Source organism: Dermochelys coriacea, chromosome 1 (genome assembly GCF_009764565.3).
Source record: "Dermochelys coriacea isolate rDerCor1 chromosome 1, rDerCor1.pri.v4, whole genome shotgun sequence".
NCBI lineage: Eukaryota > Metazoa > Chordata > Testudines > Dermochelyidae > Dermochelys > Dermochelys coriacea.
In genome coordinates this window covers 96,727,626-96,747,040 of record NC_050068.2, presented here as the reverse complement: position 1 = coordinate 96,747,040, position 19,415 = coordinate 96,727,626, and the positions used below count along the sequence as shown (strand labels likewise).

Below are 19,415 nucleotides of genomic sequence, written 5' to 3'. Positions count from 1 at the left end.
AGTGAATGAGGCTGTAGTCCACTCACTGAACAATGATTATAAAAATAAATATTACTCAATCACAATCACTCTGTCTCATTCACTGTGCACTGAATAGAAAAATCACTGGGCCTTCTGGAAAAATAGTGTGTGGTCATGTAATTTTAAAGACTGTTTTGTAATGCGTATGCAAAAGATGGGGGCAGAGTTGAGCTTGTAGAGAAACCATTACTTGCAATTCTTTCAATATAGAACCCTGCTATTAATGTAGTTGTTTGGGTAGCTTGTAGTCTTTGTCCTTCTCCCTAGTTACAGAGCCTATAACAGATATTTATTTTTTAAGTTTTTCAGATCTTCAAACAGAAGAAAAAGAGAAGAAAAAGTATGTTCTAAATATTTTTTCGGTTGCTTCAGGCCATTTATATGAACGCTTTTTAAGGTAATTTAAGCAAAATGGAAAACTTAGGAATTTACTGGGAATACTCTAAAAGTTCATCAAAAAGTTAAAGTTTTTAGGAAGTATGGCTATTACTTCCTAAAATAATAGTAGGAATAATAACATTGCATAGAAAAAATGTACACAGGAAGGATCACATTTATTTTTGGTTCAACTATTGAATTATACTAGAGGTCAAATTGACCCAATATATCTGTGTTCAAGAATATCATATCTTTCTCTTTTAAAGAAAACCTTTTTTAATGTATTTGATAAATATGAACACCAAAAGGCCAAAATCAGCCCTAGTGTATGCAGTTGTAACTCCACAACTTCATTGGAGTCGTATCTGTTTAGATAATGGCTGAATGTGGCCCAAAATCTACATACTATCATGTGATGGCCCATTCCCTATATATACTAATACTACTGTATCCACAGGTTAATGATTTGATAAATCATAATTGTTTTAAGAGAATCATTATAGTGTGTTGTGTCAGACTGCGTAGAATACTTTTTTCACAGATTTTTTGAAACAATTGACCAAGATTATTGCCATTATGCATGCTGTTATAGGGGTAACTGTACCTCTATCCTCTCTCTGAGTGCATCCCCTCAGAATGGAATTCTGTAATTCTCCAACTCCTAGAACAAGTCTACACTAGAAGTGACACAGCAGCGCAGCTGCACTGCTGTAATGTGTCTGGTGAAGATGCTCATGCTGATGGGAGAAAGCTCTCCAGTCAGCATAATAAAACCACCTCCGCAAGAGGCAGTAGCTATGTCGGCGGGAGAAGCTGTACTGCCGACTAGCTTTATCCACACCTGCAGTTAGGTTGGTGTAACTTACATCGTTCAGGAGGGTGGCTTATTCACATCCTGGAGCAACATAAACTATACTGACATAAGTGGGGTGTACAAGCCCCTAGACTCGTCCCAGGGCTGCAGTACCTTGTGGATCAACTGTTCTTACCTAGCAGGTCTGACTGAGCTTGGACACCAGCAGTTCTTCCCTCCAGAAATCTGTAACCAGTGAACTACAATGATTCAAAACAGCCTTCTTAAAATAAAATTATTTATTTTGCAGGAGGAACAAAGCATTTAGAGAAAACTGTTTATACCCATGTCTTTCTTACCAAGAGGCGTACCATCCCCTGATAGTAACCTAGGCAAGACTAACTTCTTCAGACTCCTCTGGCAGGCTGTCAAGTATCTCAGTCTTGTTTCCCCAAGCAACTCTTCTGTCTCTCTTGAGAATGTTAGTTTTAAACCTGCCACCGTTCTTTTGACTTTCTGCTTTGCTAGGCCTTTTTCTGTCCCTTACACTGTCAATGTTCACTGAAGGGTGGCTTATCTTGAGCCATTCTGTTTCCTTCCTGCTTGTTTTTTCTTACAGTCCCTATTAAACTAAACCAATACAGTCATATAATAAACATCCCAAAAACCAAGTTAACACACAGTATTTATGAATTATTAGAGAGCAGCTCCATTTCAATCACATATGAATGTACCTGAGGATAGAACCTGTTAGTAGACCCATGTTTATTTAAACATTATTCCTTCTAATGTGGTTTAAATCCAGTTTAGCCAGTGTGGTGTAGACTTAGCTGTCTAAAAGAGGTCTAGAAAAATCTATGCCAGAATGCAGTTTATGATCATGGAAGTCAAACCTTGCTTAAACTGTGTTAGCAAGAATCATAAATAGAATCAGGTTTGCTGCAAGCTTTTATTTCTAATATATAATGGGTCTTAAAACTATAAAATCCCTTTTGATGTTATGGTTGAAATGTGATTTCATGAATATATTAATTTGGTTATTATAGACTTTTCTTTCCACAGAATTATGATGCTTTCCGTTCTGCGTCATACCAAGACACCTGTTAAATTTTGGTTTCTGAAAAATTATCTTTCTCCTACATTTAAGGTAAGTGTAATGTCCCTCTTTCATTGTGCTTGTATTGTTAATAACAGAGTAGTAAAATGAATAACAATGCATTGTCACTTTTACTGAATTTCATATTTTTATCATTAGAAAGATTTTAAAAATTACTAAATTAAAATAACTACATTATGAAAACATTAATATCAAAGTTTTTAAACAGCCATTATATAAGATTTTTTTTTCTTCTGAAACCAAGGTAGAATGGGTACATTTTAAAAGTTTCATGTATTCTGACAGATTATATCATCTTGAGAAAAATACATATATTTGGGAATACCACTAGAATTATGGAAATTGTCAGAGCAGCAGAAACACTTTAAGTGTACCAATTGTACCACTTTATTTTTAAGTAACAGTTAGGGAGAATAGAAGATCTACAGGATCGTAACAGCAGGAGACCATGTTTATTTCTAATAGGGGACAAGCCAGCATGTTTGGAACTCATTAATTATTTCCTCAATTTCCTTCCTTTTCCTCTAAGTGTTTATTTGTCACATACTTATGGAACTAAGGAGATGTATCTTTCTTATCTGTCAAAATTAGTAATCCACTCTATGGCTTGGGCTCTTCTTAAACTGGTGACAGGTTTTTTTTCTCCTACTTGCAATATGAGAAACACAGTACCATCAAGAAAACAGGGAGTAGCCTCATGTTGCTTTACAGAAGTGTTTCACTTTTAGAGCCAGCTGCAAGGCTGAACTGAAAGGATCTTGTCATTGTAGTTAATTTCATTTTGCATCAGACTCCATTTATAAAACATTTTTGTGCATAATCGTGGTGTTAATCAGTATGTCCTGACCCTAAAAGATAAAAAAAAAAATCACTTGGGGACATTTAAAAAAAAAAAAAGGAAATGTAATGCGGGGTGGAGGGATATATATATATATATATATATATATATATATATAGGATAGAGACAACAAGAATGGTTATAATTAAGAGAGCATTATCCGTTGGTTAACTTATAGAAATGGGAGTTAGGAGTTATGGGTTAGGATATCAACAATGCCAGCTTTGCTGTGTGACCTAGCACAAGTCACTTAATTTCTATGCATATTGCACTGCATAAAATTCTGTTTTTTCTTTTTCCATTTCTAGGAGATTATTCCTCACATGGCCAAAGAATATGGATTCCAGTATGAACTGGTACAGTATAAGTGGCCCCGCTGGCTTCATCAACAGACTGAAAAGCAAAGAATTATCTGGGGTTACAAAATTCTTTTTCTAGATGTTCTTTTTCCACTGGCTGTGGACAAAATAATATTTGTTGATGCCGACCAGGTAAGAAACAATTTAGAAAAATACATCTGAAAGCAGGGTTTTGCATTGGTTCATGTCAACCCTTACCATCCCTGTAGATATCCTGTCTCAGATATTGATCTCATCAGATCTCAATAACTGGATTGGCCATCACTAAGCATTACTGAAGGTGCTGTATGATGTGGTGTTCAAAATTGAGTATGCAGCCCTTTTTACTCATTAATGAAGTAATACCTTCACACCATAGACTTGGAGCCATTGTGCTGTCTCAAATGGATGTGATGCTGAAGTTTTGATCAGGTGGTCATTAAAAATCCCAGGATACTTTTTGTAAGTGTTTTGGTGCTGAATAGATACAGTTTGTAAAGCATCTTCAGAACCTTTCTGAAAGGTAAGGGTATTATATAGCCTAGATTTGCAAAGGTGACTAACTATTTGGTTGGCATAATTTTTGGGTAGCCAAACTGACGTACCTAACAGGTCCTGATTTTCAGAACGGAGGTGCTCTTCACTTTTTGGAATTCATGCCTTTTTGAGGTGTGTCAGGTTGGGCATCCAAAAATGTTGATTTATAAATTGAAGATGATGCTTTTTACTTTTTAATTTTTAGTTATTAAATATGATCAGGCTTGGCAGAATTCAATTTTTATAATTTTGGCATCTATATATTTTTGTTTAAGACTTTTACCCTATTTGTATCCATTTAAATTTTCACTATTGTGCAAAATTATGGGGTTTAAGCATATTTTAATTTTTGTTGATTTAAAGTATTGAAGTTGCAGGAAATTACTAGGGTGCATCTGGCAATTTAATAACAGTAGACAAATTAAAAAAGTTAATTTTTTTACAACTATTAAACACACTGTCAATATCACAGGTCAAAATATATAAAGTACAAATCTTTAAATCAAACTTAGTTCTTAAGTAGTATTTTTCTTATTTTGCCTATCTGTAAGTTTCGATTATTATTGATGGAAATATGTTTTAATTAGTTTGTCTGTGTATGGTGAAATTGATGTTTACTGACATTTACCAATAAAAATCTAATCCTTTGAAGCCTTACATAATATCCTATCCCAGGCTGGCTGGCGCTTTAATAAGGGTAGGGTTCAACTTCGCCTGTGACTGCTCATCTCCCTCAACTGCCTCCAGCTGATACTGTTTGACTGGGGATCAGGTGGTTAGGGTCAGTTATCAGACCCAACTGGGAAGCAGGCCACAGAGGTATGCTGCAGAGGCTGACCCTACCACAATAAAAAAAAATAATAAAGTATGCATTTTTCCCAAGCAATAACTAGATAAACACATTCTAACAGACTATTGTATGTACTCTAAACTCATTTCTGTCAAAAAATTTGTGGGAGTACAGTTGGCATTTGGAATATATCTAACTAAGGGGGCAAAACAACATTAAACTACAAAAAATAAGTGTTTCCTGTTTTTCTCTTGTGTTAGATTGTGAGAAGTGACCTCGAAGAACTTAGAGATATAGATCTAAATGGAGCTCCCTATGGATATGTCCCCTTTTGTGACAGTCGCACAGAAATGGATGGATTCCGTTTCTGGAAATCAGGGTATTGGGCATCACATCTTGGAAAAAGGAAATACCACATAAGGTAGGAACACTAATTTATTTTGGACTCTTTGTAGAAATGTTTAAAAGTTGGTCTTTTGTCAGTAAGGCATTCAATAACAATCAAATAGCCTTAGATATCCTGAGAGAAACAGAAATAAAGCATAAAATCCATGCAAGGTGGATTGGTTTAAATCATGATTTATATCACTTAAGTGGAAAGCTTTGATTTAAGTCATTAATTTTAATCAACTTTTCCATTCGTACTTCAGTTATTTTCTAAAGAAAGGCTCATTGTCATTGGTCGATATAACCATTAAAACATTCTGATTTACAGCTAACTAGAACCTTTATACTACATTTGGTACATCTTTTGCTACTTATGATGTTATGCATTTATTTACGCAATTATATAGCTTAATACTTTCAGATTCTTATTAACTGTACATTTTAGTATGTTAGAAAATGGTGAATGATATGTCAAAACATGTTACATATATACAACTAAATAATTTATTAAACGGGGATTCACTGTAGTCAGTAAATTAAACTGATTATTTCAGGTTAGCCTGGGAAAAATTTCAACAATCCCGAACTGAAAGTGAGTGGAGCTTAAATTCCTTCTCACCTGAATCTCTTGAAAATGAGACAAGTCTCCTAAGTTACTTAGACTGTCCTTCAGACTTTTCAAAATAGTGGATCTCATCCCTTCCCTCCTCATTTTTATTCATAGACTGGAAGAGACAGAGAGACCAGTTTTCCTGCTTTTTCAAATCCCAGTTGATTTCTTAACTTTGAGTTGAATTTGAGAATGAATTCGTTCAAATGAAGAAAATATGTTTTGTGCCTGCAGAAAAGGCTGCTGCTGTCAAAAGCTGGTTTCGCACTTCAACAAACTCTGGTTTCAGGTGCTTAGCTAGCGACTTGACCAGTTCAGTGACTTCCTTTAAATCATCAATCAGGAGACATGTATTACTTAAATGGTTCACTCCAGCATATAATTTTATTATGTTTGGCATGATTGATGGGTAATGCCCATGTCATGGAAGCGTCTTCTTCAGCAGTTAGACATCTGTCCTGGTACTTTGGATTGAGAATATTGGCAAGAAAATGAGGTGGAGTAAGTGCTTGTTCCATCCATTTTTTTACAGCCTATAATTTAACTTTGTTGTTGGGTATTTCTTTCTTCAATGTCTCTTCAAGATCTTTCCAAATTTCAAGAGCATCAGCAATACAGCAGCAATTTTCTGCAGTTTGACACGGCTATGGAAATAGGTTTCCGTTTATTCAGCATATTTCTATGTTTCTCTTTAGTCTGCTGTTAACTACTTAGTCTGTGATAGTTCCATCTATTTTGTCACAATTTTTTCTACAAATTGTCATCAGAATAGTTCAGTTCTTAATAACTAGCTCAGAATAGTCAATCACTGAATTTCACTGTACGTCTTGTGGGAGAAGTAGTATGGGTCCTCCTGTTCTCTTCAGTGAAGCTGAAGAAAAGTGGTTGTTTCAGAAGTATTTTGCAATTTCATCAACATTTTCCTTTATTCCCAGAGTTGTACTTAAATATTGGGCTAAAAGATTAATCAAATGAGTACTGCACCTGTATGTTATACATTTTTCAGGTTCTCTTCATTACCTTGCTCTAAAATTCTTCCTATCTTTGCTACATTTGCAACACTGCTTGTGACAAAGCTACACACTTGAATTTTTGTTCAGTGTATTATAACTTTTGCTTCTACTTCTATTGCTATTTCTTTTAAATATTCTGTTGTATCTGTTGTTTTTGCAAGATAGACAACTCTATATTCTCTTGTCACACAAGGACATATTACTGGATCATTGTGAACATTGCCACCCATCAAGACTCAGATTAACAAATTTTGCACACTGTTCAATTTCCTTCTCAGACATTGTGTCCAGTAACCTTCCAGCACTGTCTGTTCTGGAAGGTGGAAAAGTAGCCTGGTTGTAATGAGTGAACCATGTCTAGGGTTGCATTGTGAAGAATTTTGTCCCTTCTTCCCAAAGCGTCCTACTCCTTCTGCCTTCTAACATAACTCTTACCCCTACAGAAAATAAATGAACTCACAACAATCTAAAACTTCTGCTTGTATAATCCACACATCTTTTAGACTGCAATATTATATTTGTTTAGAGACGGAAAGGAAGGCAATTGAGAAATTAATGGATTTCCGTTTCCATCTCTGTCTGTGTACACATGCAAGGAAACAGAGAAAGGCCATTTACTTGAAGTGCTGAGAACCATCCAGAAGCAAGGGCTGGTAGTTTTGGGGAAGATCAGTATTTTTCCATGAGCCAGAGAGTAAGTTTCCATGATGGGTGAAGACATAGATATTCATAATTTGAGAAATGAGCCAATCATAGTTCAGGTAGGGAGAAGCTGTAAAATGGGAGAATGAGCTCACACAGGTGGACTCATTGGATGATCTGGATGAGATACATGATGGTGTTTCCTGGTGTCAGAGGCTGGGTCCCAACATCTGCAATGCCTTTGCTAGTCTCTTACACCCAGTAGCACAGCCCCTGGATCCCCCCACAGGATCAAGCCCTCAATATGGTACGTGACTTATTGTGACATTTATAAAGCTTAACCTCAAAAGTTAGTTTTTCCCTTGATTCTCTCTCTATATATAGAAAAACAGCCTTTAACTCAAAGTTTTTGATAGGGGCTTATGGATTCAGTATGTTTCTTTTTATTTAAATGTTAAGAGATTATAATAATTTTTAGGCTTAACATTTTTGTATTAAATTCAGATTTCATTTTAAATAGGTTTATTTTTAAGAAAAACTTATAATTTAAATAACACATTAAAATCTGATTAATAAAAAAAATCCAATTAATTTTTTTTAAATCCACCCTAAATCCATGTGGTAGGTTGATTAGCACATATTGAGTTCACTTCTTATGTTGGGGCTTCAGCTAGTTACTTAAAATAACATTCCTTTAATGCAGACACAGTATTCGTCTCCTTGTCATCAAGTTTTTTCCCGTATCTAATAGGTATGTCAAAATATGCAAATCTTAATGAATTTTGTTTTTGTAGTGCCTTATATGTTGTGGATCTTACGAAGTTCAGAAAGATTGCTGCAGGAGACAGACTTCGGGGCCAATACCAGGCTCTCAGTCAAGATCCAAACAGTCTATCAAACTTAGATCAGGTATGCAAGAGTTTAATGTCTGCCTGAAGATAAATGACATTTTTTCTTTTCTTTAAAATATTCTTCCTGCTTTTCTCTAATGTTTTCACTGTTTGCGGTTTTCATGTAGACTTAATTACTTTCTTACTATTATAGGAGGAGCTCTCCATAGAAGGTTTTGCAAATGCACTTCTGTGTTGCTATCACATTACAACATTTTTAAGTTGTGATCTGGTTACTAAAGTATAGCTAGAATTTCCAGGGGTAGGTATTTTTATTATATTTATTATCAAATAAATTATGTACATTATGCACATTTTTAGGAAAACAGAATGTCAGGTTATAGCTTTCCTACTGTCTAATGTGTGTAAATCTTCTCTTTGGCAGTCTGTGCAATGGAATCCAATCTACCACCCGTCAGTACAAACAGACCAAAATGCAAGGAGAGTTCCAATGGTTGATTTTTGATTTTTGTTGTTGTCAGTCAGCTTTTTAGTGCAAAAAATTCCAAATCTTATTGTTGGCGCACACTTCAGCAGACATGGCATTGTGTAACGGGTGGACTAGGCCCAGATGCCTCCTCAGGGAGGCCTCAGGCCACACCTGTCCCAGGAAAGGAACAAGTCCTCCAAGCAGTCTAGAGAGACTGTGCAGGAAGCAGCCAGTCAGGGGGAGGCTAAAAAGGTCTAACCAATTAGAGAGACTGCAGGGAGCAGCCCATCAGGGCCTCAGAGTGCCATATAAAAAGGAGCCGCAGAGACAGTCAGTTCCTTGCTGGAGCCAGAGGAGTCCAGTTGGTGCTTCCGGCTGGCCAAAGGAAACTGCAGCACCATGGACAGGTCAGTGCTGGCAGGGACCAGGAGAGCAAAAAGTCTGGCTGGCTGCTGGGACTGAATGCAAGACTTCAGCCCTACAAAAAGGGTTGACACATTGCTGAAGGCTGATGCCTCGAGGAAGTGGCCCAGGGAACCAAAAGCAGTTTAGATAAAGGGACACAGCGGCACATGGCTGCTATTCTGAGAGTCCCTGAGCTGGGACTTGGAGTAGTGGGCAGCCTGGGTCACACCCATAGGCCACTGGGCAAGTGGCCTACCAGTGGAGAGTTATAAACCCCCAGAAGGGGATCTGAACTACTTAGTGACCCAGCTGGAGAGCTAGTGTCAGAAGGGCCCAGAGAGGGCAAAACCATGGCCTCTAGGAAGAAAGCCCAAGGCTGGGACTGTTTAAAGACTGCAGACACACCTGACCACAAGGGGCGCAATGGAAAAAGTTTTGGGAAAACTGACTTAGAGGAAGGATCCAAAGAAGAGGACCTCGGTCTCCCACTACCAGGAGCCAGCTACCAAAAAGCCTGGATCTCCCACTAAGTCTACAGTGTCAGAGGCCTCAGCCTGTCGACTCAGTACCATGGAGGCGAAGGACTCTTCTTCTGGTGGCTGTGAGATCCCTGAGCACTTAGGGGAGGCATGACTCCAGTAGGCTACAGTACCATCTGTGAAGGACAGGGAGGTCCAGGACATAGTTTTCTAGTATGGCACCATCTACATCAGGCTTACCAATGGTGCTTTCTCACTCAGCTCCAGCAGTACTGATGAAATTGCAGCACCAGGCACCTTTGGCCCTGGCACCTACATGCTTCAAATCAATGGTACTGTCAACCTCAACTGCTACATTGGTACCAACCCACTTGGTACTGCAGGAATTTTGCTACTCCAGGGCCTTGTCAGAGTTAGATGAGCCATAGTCCCCACTGTTTATGGGTACCAAATGACACTCAGTACCAAGACTCTAGTCTCTGGATTACCATTGCTTCCTGGAGCCACAAGATTCTCTGCCCTTTTCTACTGCCTACCCTCATTCTGGACATTGAGGAGAATGAAGGAGACATTCAGTCAATCAGTGGGGGTTCCCCTCCACATCATTACAGGAACCCATATTTTGACAAGAATCCTTGTCCACATCAGGGATGGTAGAATAAGTCCTGTGTACCACCTCCACTCCTATATGAGACTTCCCCCTCCCATCCACTCCCCGCCCAAGTGGCCGTACTGGTATCCTTGGGCAGCAATTTGCCAGACCTCTGGTTTTATTGCACCAGGAGAGTAGGGCTGCGAAGAGGAATGGCGTGGAGACATCAGCCGGTGCCAGGACAACTGGTACTGGGATGACCGGTGCCGGGAGCGGGACTCCCACTGTGTCAGGGACCAGTGCCATGACAGGGAGCGGTGACGAGAGTGGGAGCATTGATATGAGTCTGACCGGTGCTGTGAGCCAGTGGCGCGGGACTCCGAGCAATGTCTTCTCTCCAGTGGCTTCAGAGACGCAGGTGGATGCATCATCGTGGGCTTGCCTTGAGACAGTGCCGCATGCTACAGAACCGGAGGCTTCTCTTGGGCGGCCAGGGACCATGGCGTTGTCATGGCGATTAATTCCCTCGCAGTCTCAAAGGTGTCCGGGGTAGATGGTAGTTCCACCTCTACCACCTGGCTCAGGGAGTCCAACAGCACTGAACTCAACGGTCCCCTTTGCGGGGCCAAAGTCGATGGCGCCAGTTCCTGAGCTTTGATGCTGGTGCTCCTTCACGCGATGCACCACAGTGGCAGTCTCCAGTGAAGCAGGTCTTGGTGCCGGAGATAGTCTCCTGACCTGCTTCTGGTGCCACAGAAGTGGTACCGGGGAGTAAGACCGGACAGGATAGATTTCACCAGCTTTGGTGCCAGGGAGCGATGGTGCCAAGGGTCTCTGGGCCCAGAGTCTTTCCCCGGCCTCACTTGTCTAATGGAGGCCGGAGCACTCCACACCAACGAACTCAGTGTTGGGTCCTGCCGCCTCACAGTGGGCTGCAGTCTCATTGCCACCTCCATCAGGAGCTGTTTTAAATTAAAGTCCCGTCCTTTTTAGTTCTGGTATGGAACCCTTTGCAAACCTTGCACCGTTCAGACACTTAAGACAAGAGTCGTGGGGATCGGCCGTTGGCATGGGCTTGTGGCAAAACATGCAGGTCTTGAAGCCTTGGGATCGAGGCATGCCCCAAGGGGAGAATAGAAAGATGGGGTGGGAGGAAAGAACCCCCCACTCCTAAACTACTAACTAACTTAACTGTAAACTACAAACACTATTAAAACTACAACTATTAACAACTATACACAAAGCTAGGAGAACAAGGTGAGTACTTGCAAGAGCAAGCCACCACAGTTCCAATGACTATTACTGGTGGTAAGAGGGAGCTGAGGAGGCACCAGATCGGCAGGGTCATATATTGAGCGCCATGGAGGCACCACTCAAGGGGGCTCCACAGCCAACCTGATGGGTGCTGCTAGGGAAAAACTTCCTGACCGCTGGAATCGACATGAGCAAGCACTCAAAGAAGAACACAAGTTGCTGGATGTTCTACAGTCAGCAACACCAACCAAAATTGTGCTACATATCAGAGAGGTGCTTTTGGATCTGACAGAGACTGTTCGGCAGACTCCAGCAATAGTAACACCAACTTGCAAATGGGCTGATAAAAAAATACATCCCCAACAAGGGCTTTGAATTTTTATTTGTTCACTCACTACTGAATTCTCAGAATATAAGATCGGCTACACTGGGTCAGACCAAACGTCCATCTAACCCAAGATCCTGTCTTCCGACAGTGGCTAATGCCAGGTGCCCCAGAAGGAATGAACAGAACAGGTAATCAAGTGAACCATCCCCAGTCACTCATTCCCAGCTTCTGGCCAACAGATACTAGGGACACTATCCCTGCCCATCCTGGCTAATAGCCATTGATGGACCTATTTTCCATGAACTTATCTAGTTCTTTTTTGAACCCTGTTATAGTCTTGGCCTTCACAACATTCTCTGGCAAAGAGTTCCACAGGTTGACTGTGTATTGTGTGAAGAAATACTTCCTTCTATTTGTTTTAAACCTGCTGCCTATTTCATTTGGTGACCCCTAGTTCCTGTGTTATGAGAAGGAGTAAATAACGCTTCCCTATTTGCTTTCTCCACAACAGTCATGATTTTATAGACCTCAGTTATCCCCGCTTAGTCATCTCTTTTCCAAGCTGAAAAGTCCCAGCCTTATTAATCTCTTCTCATACCCCTAATCATTTTTGTTGCCCTTTTCTGTACCTTTTCCAATTCCAATATATCTCTTTTGAGATGGGGTGGCTAGATGTTGCATGCAGTATTCAAGATGTTGGCGTATCATGGACTTATATAGAGGCAATATGTCTTCTTATCTGTCCCTTTCTTAATGATTCCCAACATTCTGTTCTCTTGAGAGGGCCTTTCCTCTTATCCCATGACAGCCAACTTTGCTTAAGATCCTTTGGTGAGGGACCTTGTCAAAGGCTTCCTGAAAATCTGGGTACACTATATTCACTGGATCCCCCTTGTTCACAGCTTGTTGACCCCCTCAAAGAATTGTAGTAGATTGATGAGGCATGATTTCCTTTTACAAAACCATCTTGACTCTTCCCCAACAAATCATGTTCATCTGTGTGTCTGATCATTCTTTTCTTCACTATAGTTTCAACTAATTTGCCAGGTACTGAAGTTAGGCTTACAGGCCTGTAATTGCCTGGGTCACCTCTGGAGCCTTTTAAAATAATTGGTGTCACGTTAGCTGTCCTCCAGTCATCTGGTACAGAAGCTGATTTAAATGATAGGTTACAGACTACAGTTAGTAGTTCTGCAATTTCACATTTGACTTCCTTCAGAACTCTTGGGTGAATACCATCAGGTCCTGGTGACTTATTACTGTTTAGTTTATCAGTTTTTCCAAAACCTCAATCTGGGACAGTTCCTCAGATTTGTCACCTAAAAAGAATGGCTCGGATTTGGAAATCTCCCTCACATCCTTAGCTGTGAAGACCAATGCAAAGAATTCATTTAGTTTCTCCGCAGTGGCCTTATAGTCTTTGAATGCTCCTTTAGCACCTCAGTTGTCCAGTAGCCCCACTGGTTGCTTAGCATGTTTCTACTTCTGATGTACTTAAAACATTTTTGCTATTACTTTTTGAGTCTTTAACTAGCTGTTCTTCAAATTTTTTAGCCTTGCTAATTATATTTTTACACTTCATTTGTCAGAGTTTATGCTCCTTTCTGTTTTTCTCACTAGGATTTAACTTCCACTTTTTAAAGGATGCCTTTTTGTCTCTCAGTGCTTCTTTTACTTTGTTGTTTAGTCACAGTGGCACTCTTTTGGTCCTGTTACTGTGTATTTAATTTGGGGAATACATTTAAGTTGAGCCTCTATTATGGATCTTTAAAAAGTTTTCAGGTAGCTTTCAGGGATTTCACTTTTGGTACTGAACCTTTTAATTTCTGTTTAACTACCTCATTTTTGTGTAGTTCCCTTTTCTGAAATTAAATGGTACCATGGTGGGCTGCTCCGGTGTTTTCCCCCACAACAGAGATGTTAAATGTAATTATATTATGGTTACTATTACCAAGCAGTCCAACTATATTCACCTCTTGAACTCCTGTGCTCCACTTAAGATTAAATCAAGAATTGTCTCTCCTCTTGTGTGGATATGGTGCCTCTCCTTTGGTGGTGGATATGGTGAATGATCAAGGGAAACAACACCATATCAAGTGGACTCTGTATGACAAAGACCAGAAGTGTCTGGACTTTTTTGACAGAAGTCCTAATTATCTGTCACCCTGTAGTTTCAGATTGGAGGTAGTTATGCACAGGGCATCCTCGGTCCAACAGTCTGGCTTTCTCAGAGAGGTCCAGAGTACTGTAGAGAACCCTCCCCTTGGTTGTCTGAAGTTGTTTTCAGAGAACACAAATGAGTCCCTGCAACACTTGGAAAGACTCCATGGTGACTGCACAATTTCTGAGAAGTTACACCCCTCTGAACAAAAGAAAATTTAGAGATCCCATCCAATCCAGTTCTGAGGATTTCACAGACCTCGTCTGATTTCACAGGGTCTCGTCTGGTACCACAGGAGTTCCAATACTCGAGAGATCTCTCAGTGTCAGATGAACCAGAGACCCCGTTGTTGTCAGGCACCAAGTGCCTCATGGTACCGAGACCTCGGTCTCTGAGTGGCCACTCTGTAGCACAGGACTCTCCTCCAGCCTCGTTGGTTGCTCCCCCATGGGAGGATGTGGAGGAAGAAGAAGAGGACTCCCGGTCGGCCTCCTCAATTTCTGCTAGGGGTTCTCCTACATATTCCTTCAGGAATCCACTCTCACAGAGGGAGGACTTTGTGGCACATCAAACATGGTGGACTGCTCCCTTATGGACCCTTGCAATAGCCACACTGGGATCCATGGGTTGCCTGTCAGTAAGGCTGCATATCTGTCACAGAAGTCATGGATTCAGTGACTTTCTGCGACCTCCTTGACTTCTGCAGTGGCCAGTGTGGCTGACCTCAGGGTGATCCGAGCAGCTGGGCCGAGCCATACCAGCCTCTGCTTGGTGATCTCCGGCTGCTGACCCCGGGGACTGCCCAAGCAGCAGCTGGTAGGGCTGGCCTTGGGGGGCCCCCCAGAGCAACAATGCCCTGGGGACCCCCCAGCTAAGATTTAGTCAGGGGTATTTATAGTAAAAGTCATGGACAGGTCATGGGCTGTGAATTTTTGTTTATTGCCAATGACTTTTACTAAAAATACACATGACTCAATCATAACCTTACCTATCTGCAACAATTCAATAAATTACAGTACTGTCCCTCAGGAAACTGGGATTCCACATCTTCCTCCTACTCTTCAAAGGCAGGAGGAGATGTTTGAGGAGTTGGAGGCTAGGGCAAATGAGGAAGTCACCCCTCAAACTCCCGTTTAATCACCTTTGCTGGATGAGGTGCTGATGCTTCCCCATTCCTTCCATTGCCAACTACTTCAGACAATTCCAGGACCTCAATAGAAGGGTGGCACACACTCTGCAGATCCTTCTGGAGGAGGTCAAAGATCAGTAGTATAGGCTTCACCTTCCAAGCAACACCTTCCAGATTGGTGCTACCTATTAATGAGGCTCTCTTGGATCTAGCTAAGATGGTATGGAAGTTGCTGGCCACTATTCCACCAATGTGCAAAAAGGTGAGTAAGGTGTATTATGTGTTGCCTAAGGATTCTGAGTTTTGTTTTTTCCATCTTCCACCTAACTCTCTTGCAGTGGATGCCGTGAATGAGAGGGGTTGACAGCTATTCTTGAGGGCTATTCTCCTATGCCAAGGATCTGTAGTTACTGGATCTCTTTTGGCAAAAGCTTACTTGTCCACCACCTTGCAGTTCTGGATTGCAAACTATCAGGTGACCATAGTCAAATATAACTTTACTAATTACAACAACCTCATGGCCTTTATTGAAGATCTGCCACATGACTGCAGGGAACAATTCCAGTCTATTGTTGCAGAGAGTTTGCTCTTTTGTACAGAATGGCCTTCCAGCCATCCTTTAGATGCTGCAGATACTGCTGCCAGATCCATTTCCATGGTAGTAGTTATGCACAGGGCATCCTGGCTTCAGCTTTCAGGGTTTTCTAGAGAGGTCCAAAGCACGGTCAAGGAAAACCCGTTTTGATGGCCACAGACTCTTTTCTGAGACCATGAATGATTCCCTGGACACACTTAAGGACTCTAGGGCTACCATATATTCCTTGGGGTATTTATGAACCTACAAGCAAGAAGTGTTTCAGTAGGTCACAGATTTCCCAGAGATCACGCCCTGCTCAGTTCCCGGGCTACTAAAGATCTGCATAACTCCCCAGAAAGAGAGAGGTTTCAGAGGAAGAGGGCCGCCCTCAATCATCTAAACAGCAGTTTTGATGGGTTTAGTAGAGGATTTGAATCCTCCCATTCCTCTATAGTTGTACCCTTTAGCCCACTTCCCTCCCTTTGGGCACCATTTTGTCCCTTTCCACGAGACTTGGGAGTGAATTACCATGGACCAATGCAGGCCATAACATACACCCTCCAGTTTTTGTCACTCCCTCTCCTTTCTCATGAGCTTCTACTAAGGCAGGATGTGGACTCACTCTCCTCTGGCTAGAAGCAATAGAGCCAGTCCTTCCCCTCACGGGCAAGACGTTCTACTTGAAATACTTCCTCGTACCAAAAAAGGACAGAGGTGGGGGGATGCCTTCTTTCTATCATAGAAGAGGACTTTGTTCTATGCCTTTCCCATGACACCCCTAATTCTAAGGGTGATGAACAAGATCAGGTAGGACAAGGCCAGAATTATTCTCATAGTACCCACCAGACCAAGACTAGCTTGGTACGCTTACCTGCTTCAGCTCTGCGTCCAACTGCTGATCAAACTCCCAACCATTCCTCATCTTCTGTTTCAGGATGCGTGTCACATACTTCACTCCAACCTGGCAGTTCTATGTCTAAGGGCCTGGCTTCTGGATGGTTCTCCAGAATAGAGATATCCTACTCCACGGAGGTGCAGCAGGTTTTATTACTACAGTAGAAAAACATCAATCTGCACTACTTACCTGCAGAAATGGAAGATATTTCCCCACTGATGTAGTTATCGCTACCTCCAGCTTGAGTTGGTTCTCCTTTTCCTCATCTCGAATTACTTGCTGGATCTCAAGACATCCAGGTTATTCATCAGGTTGGTCAAGGAACACCTGGGTGCCATATCAGCCTTTCATCCCCCAGTTGAGGGAGTCTCCATTTTTGCTCAGGCAATATCATCCAGATTTATTAAGGATCAGAGTAATCTCTTTCCCCACATTAGACACCTACATCCTGGGACCTCAGTCTGGTTCACAACCATCTCACAAGACCTCCATTTGAACCAAAGGCTACCTACTCCCTTCTTCATTTATCTATGAAGATGGCCTTCCTAGTTGCCATCATGTCAGCCCATAGGATTGGGGAGATTGGAGCTTTGATGACAGATCCCCCTCCTTTACCATGTTCTTTCATTATAAGGTTTCTTTACATCGACATCCCAGGCTCCTACCCAATGTTATACTGGATTTTCATCTTAACCAGTCTATCCATCTACCAGTATTTTTCCCGAAATCCCACAGTTCTCAGGAGGAATCCTACTTCCATATTCTGGATGTTAGAAGGGCTTAGCCACTTCGATAGGACTGAACAGCTTAGGAGATTGCCTAGATTCTTCATGCATTTCTTATGAAGGTTCCCCTTCCCCCCGCCATTTCTACCCAAAGACATTCAAAATGGATATTAAGTTGTGTCTACTCCTGCTAAGAGTCTACAGGTGCTCACTCCCCAAAGGGTCGCAGAGCACATTCAACCAGATTGCAAGCAACATCTACTTCACTTTTGAAGACTCTCAGTTTCTGAGATATCTAGAGTTGCTACCTGGTCTTCAATCCATACTAGGGCTGTCAAGTGATTAAAAAAATTAATTGCAATTAATCACGTAATTAAAAAACATTAATCTTAATTAATTGCACTGTTTAACAGTAATAGAATACCATTTATTTAAATAGTTTTGGATGCTTTCTACATTTTCAAATATATTGATTTCACTTACAACGCAGAATACAAAGTGTACAGTGCTCCCTTTATTTATTTTTATTACAAATATTTGCACTGTAAAAATCAAAAGAAATTATTTCAATTAATCTAATACAAGTACAGTAGTGCAATCTCTTTATCATAAAAATTGAACTTACAAATTGTGAGTGGGCAAGGCCAGATGCCTATAGAAAAGTAGTGGGAGATAGATGTATTAGCCCTAGGCTAAACAAATTCCTGGTACCAGGATAAGTAAATGGCAGCTGCTCCAGGTCAATTAAGACACCTGGGGCCAATTAAGATCTTTCCAGAAGGCAGAGAAGATAGCTAGGATGATTGGGACACCTGAAGCCAATTAGGGGCTGGCTGAAACTAGTTAAAAGCCTCCCAGTTAGTCAGTGGGACGCGCGTGTCAGGAGCTGTAGGAGGAAGCTGTGTTGTTGGAGGAATTGAACAGTACAAACAATTTCAGGTGCAAGGAAGGAGGCCCTGAAGTAACAGTGAAGTAGATATTGAGGAAGTGAGGGCTGTTGTGGGGAAGTGGCCCAGGAATTGTATGCATCCTATTTCCAAAAAGTCAGCTGCCATAGCTGCTACTATTAGGGTCCCTGGGCTGGAGCCCGGATTAGAGGGTGGGCCCAGGCTCCCCCGCTCCCCTCCCCGATTAATCACTGAGACTGGGAGACAACCAAGACTGTGAGAGGGAGGGTTGTTTCTCCTCACCTCCCTTGCTGGCTTATTATGAAAATGGCTCAATAGGCTGTGACCCTTGCTCTAGAGAGAGAAGGGCTACGTGGAGGGTCACAGTGAGCCCCTGAGGCTAGCAAAATCCGCCAGGAAGCGCAGGACCCATGGATATAAAGACAGATCTTTGTCACAAAATGTATAATTGTGTACAAAAAATAACTGCATTCAAAAATAAAACAATGTAAAACTTCATAACCTACAGTCCACTCAAGTCCTACTTCTTGTTCAGCCAATCACGAAGACAAACAAGTTTGTTTACATTTGCAGGAGATAATGCAGCCTGCTTCTTGTTTACAATATCACCTGAAAGCGAAAACAGGCATTTGCATGGCACTGTTGTAGGCAGCGTCACAAGATATTTATGTGCCAGATGCAGTAAAGATTCATATGTCCCTTCATGCTTTAGCCACCATTGGAGAAGACATGCATCCATGATGATAACGGGTGCTGCTCAATAACCATCCAAAATAGTGCAGATCGACACCTGTTCATTTTCATCATCTGAATCACTCAGATGCCACCAGCAGAAGGTTCATTTTCTTTTTTGGTGGTTCAGGTTCTGTAGTTTCCACATCAGAATGTTGCTTTTAAGACTTCTGAAAGCACGCGCTCATCCCTCTTAGATTTTGGAAGGCACTTCAGATTCTTAAACCTTGGGTCGAGTGATGTAGTTATCTTTAGAAATCTCACATTGGTACCTTCTTTTTGTTTTGTCAAATCTGCCATGAAAGTGTTCTTAAAATGAACAACATGTGCTGGGTCATCATCAGAGACTGCTATAACATGAAAAATATGGCAGAAAGTGGGTAAAACAGGTAGGAGACATACAATTCTCCCCCAAAGAGTTTAGTCACAAATTTAATTAATGCATT

At 41.2% G+C, this 19,415-nt stretch overlaps 1 protein-coding gene across 2 annotated transcripts in view; it reads left to right on the top strand.

Moving 5' to 3' along the window:
* UGGT2 (UDP-glucose glycoprotein glucosyltransferase 2) overlaps nt 1-19,415 on the top strand; it is a 312,930-nt gene that overhangs the window by 272,228 nt on the left and 21,287 nt on the right. For both annotated transcript variants that reach the window (XM_038387171.2, XM_043504676.1), the window contains 5 exons: nt 323-418; nt 2,255-2,339; nt 3,456-3,638; nt 5,073-5,233; nt 8,259-8,373. In XM_038387171.2, the coding sequence (XP_038243099.1) occupies nt 323-418; nt 2,255-2,339; nt 3,456-3,638; nt 5,073-5,233; nt 8,259-8,373 (640 nt within the window). The remainder of the gene's footprint in view (nt 1-322; nt 419-2,254; nt 2,340-3,455; nt 3,639-5,072; nt 5,234-8,258; nt 8,374-19,415) is intronic.